This window comes from Coregonus lavaretus, assembly GCF_964263955.1.
Source record: "Coregonus lavaretus genome assembly, chromosome: 2".
NCBI lineage: Eukaryota > Metazoa > Chordata > Actinopteri > Salmoniformes > Salmonidae > Coregonus > Coregonus lavaretus.
The window spans coordinates 33666854-33673959 of record NC_139989.1 but is presented as its reverse complement, the minus strand read 5'-3'; the positions used below and the strand labels follow the sequence as shown (position 1 = coordinate 33673959).

At 40.1% G+C, this 7106-nt stretch overlaps 1 protein-coding gene across 1 annotated transcript; it reads right to left on the bottom strand.

The window, feature by feature from the left end:
- Window positions 1-2373: 2373 nt before the first annotated feature.
- On the bottom strand, window positions 2374-4047 carry mpst (mercaptopyruvate sulfurtransferase). Its single transcript, XM_084183931.1, has 2 exons — window positions 3443-4047; window positions 2374-3253 (listed from the first exon to the last, which is right to left on the bottom strand). Exons 1-2 carry the CDS (start codon window positions 4029-4031, stop codon window positions 2952-2954), a joined length of 891 nt encoding a protein of 296 aa, XP_084040057.1. The 5' UTR covers window positions 4032-4047; the 3' UTR covers window positions 2374-2951.
- Between the last annotated feature and the right edge of the window lie 3059 nt (window positions 4048-7106).

Here is a 7106-nt window from a genome sequence, read left to right as displayed (position 1 = left end):
AATTGAGGAAAAAAATCCAGAAAATCACATTGTAGGATTTTTAATGAATTTATTTGCAAATTATGGTGGAAAATAAGTATTTGGTCACCTACAAACAAGCAAGATTTCTGGCTCTCACAGACCTGTAACTTCTTCTTTAAGAGGCTCCTCTGTCCTCCACTTGTTACCTGTATTAATGGCACCTGTTTGAACTTGTTATCAGTATAAAAGACACCTGTCCACAACCTCAAACAGTCACACTCCAAACTCCACTATGGCCAAGACCAAAGAGGTGTCAAAGAACACCAGAAACAAAATTGTAGACCTGCACCAGGCTGGGAAGACTGAATCTGCAATAGGTAAGCAGCTTGGTTTGAAGAAATCAACTGTGGGAGCAATTATTAGGAAATGGAAGACATACAAGACCACTGATAATCTCCCTCGATCTGGGGCTCCACGCAAGATCTCACCCCGTGGGGTCAAAATGATCACAAGAACAGTGAGCAAAAATCCCAGAACCACACGGGGGGACCTAGTGAATGACCTGCAGAGAGCTGGGACCAAAGTAACAAAGCCTACCATCAGTAACACACTACGCCGCCAGGGACTCAAATCCTGCAGTGCCAGACGTGTCCCCCTGCTTAAGCCAGTGCATGTCCAGGCCCGTCTGAAGTTTGCTAGAGTGCATTTGGATGATCCAGAAGAGGATTGGGAGAATGTCATATGGTCAGATGAAACCAAAATATAACTTTTTGGTAAAAACTCAACTCGCCGTGTTTGGAGGACAAAGAATGCTGAGTTGCATCCAAAGAACACCATACCTACTGTAAAGCATGGGGGTGGAAACATCATGCTTTGGGGCTGTTTTTCTGCAAAGGGACCAGGACGACTGATCCGTGTAAAGGAAAGAATGAATGGGGCCATGTATCGTGAGATTTTGAGTGAAAACCTCCTTCCATCAGCAAGGGCATTGAAGATTAAACGTGGCTGGGTCTTTCAGCATGACAATGATCCCAAACACACCGCCCGGGCAACGAAGGAGTGGCTTCGTAAGAAGCATTTCAAGGTCCTAGATGGCCTAGCCAGTCTCCAGGTCTCAACCCCATAGAAAATCTTTGGAGGGAGTTGAAAGTCCGTGTTGCCCAGCGACAGCCCCAAAACATCACTGCTCTAGAGGAGATCTGCATGGAGGAATGGGCCAAAATACCGGCAACAGTGTGTGAAAACCTTGTGAAGACTTACAGAAAACGTTTGACCTGTGTCATTGCCAACAAAGGGTATATAACAAAGTATTGAGAAACTTTTGTTATTGAACAAATACTTATTTTCCACCATAATTTGCAAATAAATTCATTAAAAATCCTACAATGTGATTTTCTGGAGAAAAAAAATCTCATTTTGTCTGTCATAGTTGACGTGTACCTATGATGAAAATTACAGGCCTCTCTCATCTTTTTAAGTGGGAGAACTTGCACAATTGGTGGCTGACTAAATACTTTTTTTCCCCACTGTATACAGTGTGTGCAAATGTAATATATATATATATATTATTTTTTTAATAGGTCTACTCAATTTAGTGCAACTGTTATGCTTTCATTTATGTTTTTGACTACATGCCACACACAATAGAGGCCCTTAATTGTCAATCTCTCCATTTTTTAGGAGATGCTTAAAGATATACCTAGCTTTTTGTATTGGTGAGGCGTATCAATCATAGCATCATGACTCATAGTACTTTCATAATATATATACTTTTTTTTTCTGGCATCTGGCGAGACTCACAAAATCTAACATTTAAACCGGATTGGACTGGTTTTGAATTTTCTCTGCATCAGCCACTTTCATTCTACAACTGCCTTTTAAATTACATGTTACTGTAGGCATATATGTAGAGGTAATTTGAACTCAGAAGGTACATTAATATGTACCCATATCTAATATAAGATTCACTTAATTTTAAACAGTGCAGTAATTTTGTTTTGAATGAATTTGACAGTTGTCTGTTTTTTCTGCTAATGTGAGGGTTTAGTGATGTCACATTCATGTAATGACACAAAGTATTTAAAGATCCATCCCAAACTGTGAGGACTATGAGAATGACAAGTCACAACATGCCACAAATTATCACATCAAATACCTAACCAAAATAAGTTATAAGAATAGAAAAATGTGGTATAACCTGAAATGCTGTTACCATAAAGAAGGCCTACACATTGATGACCGTCTACGTTAAAAGTAGACACGTTGGAGATTGAAGTCTTCACGTTTACTTCTTGTCTAACCAATGGTAAATATTTACCCTGAATAAGCAAAAGTTGTACAAAGGACTACTGTATATGGTAACAATTGTCATACTTCAAAGTTATACTTTGAAAAAAAGACAATACAGAGAACTTTGTACAGTAGATGCCATCTTTTTATTGTACAAATTAAACAAAGTGACATCCTGCAGTCGAACTGACAGAAACTTCTGTTAATACTAAAACCTAACTGCACTTAGAAAAAACCCTTGACATTTCATGGGCCTACATCTCATAACAAGGTCACATCAAGGCAACTACAACTACATATTACATTTTTATGGTGGATTTTCAACAAGTCTCAGTTTAAAAGTTGCTTAGGCTGAAAGCACCTAAGTAGGAGCATACAACTCAACCATAGTCCAGTTCTAACCCAAATACCTCAAACATCCCATCCTTCTAATCTATATTAATAGATTCATATAGCATAGTTTGTAACACCTTTATTGGACATCATGAATAGATACATAGGCATACTGTATTCATGGACTCTTGAATGTTGACCTCTTTCACACCGAGCCATTCATCCAACTCAGCAAAAATCATTAGTCAAAATCAGTAAAACCCTTCATATGTTGTGCAATCTGTGAATCAGTGTCCCCTCCCTGCTACTGATCAGTAACTCATTCAACAGTATTTCCCTTAGTGCTCATCTCTACCCATCTCTCCACATCACACTTGCTTCCCCTTGCCCTCAGAGATGACATGCTCAGGGGCAGCCCTTTTGAACCATTCAGACCATGACCCGTCATATACAGACACCGACCCTGAATGTCCCAGCAGGTGAGCAGCCAGAACCACATGGCATGCAGTGACCCCTGACCCACAGGTTACCCAGAACGGTTTCTCCAAGTCCACCCCTGCCTCCCGGAACATTTTTGCCAGCACTTCAAGCTCCAACTCCTTGCCTGAGGCATCCATGAACTTGGCAAAAGGCATGTTGATAGTTCCAGGAATGTGGCCAGGCTCAGTGTCTGTGTGTGAGAGAAATAAAGAAAATGATATGGAGAGAGGTAAAGAGAGGGGGAGAGCGAAAGAAGGAAGATTAGATTTTATTGTTAATGTCCTGACATTTTATAAATCATATTAGCAAAAATGTATAATACCAAATGTAATCAATTCTAGGAGGAAAAAAATACATATTTGCATATGCTCCCACTAACCATCTCTTGGTTCTGGTTCGGTTCCCCGGAACCTGCCGGCGGATCTTGCGTCAACCACTTGCACCTGTTTGGTCTTTATGTTTTCCAGCACATCTTCATACGACTTGACCCATGATTGATTGGCGGTCGCCTTGAAATCCGCATGTCCTGGCTTGGTGTATTCTGCAGTGACCGAATGCCCCTCGGCCAGCCAATTCTTCATACCCCCGTCCAGGACCGATACAGAATTGTGCCCAAATAACCGGAACATCCACCACACGCGGGGTGCGCTGTATGACCCAAAATCGCTGGTATCGTACACTACTACATGTGTATCGTTTCCTATACCCAAACCCCCCACATACTCTGCAAAGTAGCTTGCAGTTGGGAGCATATGATCCATCGAGGAAGTTTTGTCGGAGCATTTGTCAATATCAAAGAACATAGTTCCAGGTATGTGCTGTTGGTGAAATTCCGCTTTTGCATCGCGTTTTAATTTCGCTAGATACCAGGACGTATCCAGAATTCGAAGATTCGGTCCAATAAGGTTGCTTTTTATCGCATCTGCAAGCCATTTGGCTGTAACAAGCGCCCGGGTTTGCGCCGCCATGATTGTCCTAATCTTTAACTCTGAATCAGGGTTGCCAGGTTTACATAAATATTCGAGAACATGACCACTCAAAACCCGCCACAAGGCCTGAAAAGTAGTCCCTTTTTTTAGCAGCAGCAGCAAGAGAAGAGTTGCCACATTTAGCTAATAAACGCCTTTTCCATAACGTTATCGAGCTAATTAAGAAGGAATCTCGACTTAACTTCTAACAACTTTAGAAGCAAAATTCGGTTTTCCATCAAAATAATAATTATTACAAGCTAATGTGACTGATAAAGGAATTGGAATATGTTGCAAGAGAAAATATAACTCGCCCTTATTACACTTTTCTGGCAATTGTGCCATTATTATGTGCCAGATGTTAAGACTACAAACCGTTATAAATGGCCTATTTGCGAGATTGACTTGTCATTTCAATAGGCATAGGCTAGGCCTACTGACTAAAATCTGGGTTTATGATGAGGAAGGCCCTAAAAATTGTCAAAGACTCAAGCCACCCTAGTCATAGACTGTTCTCTCTGCTACCGCACGGCAAGCGGTACCGGAGCACAGCTTCTAACCCCAAGCCATAAGATTCCTGAACAGCTAATAATGGATACCCGGGACTGCTGCCCTTTAGCTATTTGCTTTTATTTGTTATTTTTCTTAATTAAAACGTTTTAATTTTACATTTTTCTTTAAAAAACTGCATTGTTGGTTAAGGTCTTGTAAGTAAGCATTTCACTGTAATGTCTACACCTGTTGTATTCGGCGCATGTGGCAAATACAATTTCATTTGATTTGATTTTGATTGTAATTCAACTTTGCCATGGTTTGGTTAGCTAGATGCAGGTAGCCTATAGCCCCTGATAGGCATACATCTAATTTCAGATAACCTACAGTAACCTAGGCAATATGTTAAGTGAACGATTTAGCAGCTTGCTTAGTTCAAATTGACAGAGTAATTTACTCAACATGAATAGTGAGGCGATTTCGAGGTGGGAAATGCTTCCGTTGCCCAAATATCGCCTACTGGTTTAGGCTACTGAGGATGGGGTCGTAATTTCAATAACTGAATCAAATATTAATAATTTGGATATGAACTGAATAGGCCTATGCTTGTCAACAACAGCCAATGTTTTTATTTTATCTGTAGCCTAATCTGACTGACTGTTCTTCAATCTAATGCATTCTAACAACAGCTGATCGGCAATTGCGATAGAACTGTGACCATGATCACAATTGATAACTTCCAATTTCATGAACTAAACATGGACATTCATAATTACATAATAACACAAGGCTAGAACAACAATAAACTGAAGTTATAGGCCATTGATTAAATCAGTTTGCCAGCTTCAGGTAGGCTACACAAGCGGCACAAATTGATTTGCAATTATTCCAGTGATATCGTCATTTCAACATATTTCTTGTATAAAATGGTAGGCTACAGTAGCCTAGATAGGCATATAAATAAATAGGCTAATTGATGGCCAATAGATGCAAATGTGTAAATCAGTTTCATTGTGGACTTTTCCCCGTTCCATAACTTCCCTTTCAAATGTCCACTTAGCGCTCGATACCCAAGAGCTGAGCATGCATAAAATCCTTCGCTTGATATGGTTTTCCATAGAATGCATAGAATGCAGTTTAAGCGAATTTATCCAATGCGCTCTATAGCGCCTAAAGTCGTTTTCCTGTGCTTTGTCACCGTTATTTGTTGATGCGCATCAGTTCTAGCGCGTTAAAATGTTTTATGGAAAAGGGGTTGGAAATAGGAGTCTCCATAATGACAATCTAAATAGCCTACATACAACTGGTAAAATTCTCTCTCTCTCTCTCTCTCTCTCTCTCTCTCTCTCTCTCTCTCTCTCTCTCTCTCTCACTCAGAAACAGGCTGCCTCACTGCCTGATAGTCAGCAGCAGCAGGTCACAGTGAAATATATATTTTTAAGAAATTGCCATGGCGGCCACGGTGCAATTTAGAACTAGCACAAAAACCCGCAACTAGCTACCAATACATCTTCACGCGCGACATCGTTTTGAAAGTCGCCTAATTTGACAGGAAAATAATGAACATGGCAACCCTTTTCTGAACTATTATGCAATTTGATGCATGCACGTGATACCGGTATGCCCCCTTCATTGGCTTTCAGTGGCCCTTCATTCTGTAGGTCATTTGTAGAGCTGTAAAAGTGTACCATTTTGATTTCAGGTCTAACATTGTCGCACTTTTACCACACAATTATGTGACAGATAGATAATGATTTCCAGCTATTTATAAAAATCTGCAAATTTCTTGGAAAAATAACATCATGCAAAATTGCATGTTTAGTGTTATTTCTTTATTAAAAAGGCTGTGTCTCTTCACAGTCCCATTTGTGCAGCAAGGTGTTCTTTTATCAGTTTTTTTAAACTGGTTTTATTGTGTGGTGGAGAAATCAGAATTAGCTAGGTAACATACAGTTGAAGTCGGAAGTTTACATACACCTTAGCCAAATACATTTAAACTCAGTTTTTCCACAATTCCTGACATTTAATCCTAGTAAAAATTCCCTGTTTTAGGTCAGTTAGGATCACCACTTTATTTTAACAATGTGAAATGTCAGAATAATAGTAGAGAGAATTATTTATTTCAGCTTTTATGTTGCTTCAATATATCCACATAATTTTCCTTCCTCATGATGCCATCTATTTTGTGAAGTGCACCAGTCCCTCCTGCAGCAAAGCACCCCCACAGCATGATGCTGCCACCCCATGCTTCACGGTTGGGATGGTGTTCTTCGGCTTTCAAGGCACCCCCTTTTTCCTCCAAACATAACGATGGACATTATGGCCAAACAGTTCTATTTTTGTTTCATCAGACCAGAGAACATTTCTCCAAAAAGTACGATCTTTGTCCCCATGTGCAGTTTTAAACCTTAGTCTTGCTTTTTTATGGCGGTTTTGGAGCAGTGGCTTCTTCCTTGCTGAGCGGCCTTTCAGGTTGGGTTGATATAGGACTGTGGATATAGATACTTTTGTACCTGTTTCCTCCAGTATCTTCACAAGGTCCTTTGCTGTTGTTCTGGGATTGATTTGCACTTTTCGCACCAA

Coding starts and splice junctions, on each gene's coding strand:
- mpst (XM_084183931.1), bottom strand. CDS start 4,031: ATGGCGGCGCAAACCCGGGCGCTTGTTACAGCCAAATGGCTTGCAGAT. Junction 3,254..3,442: donor CGAACCAGAACCAAGAGATG/GTTAGTGGGAGC, acceptor TCTCACACACAG/ACACTGAGCCTGGCCACATT.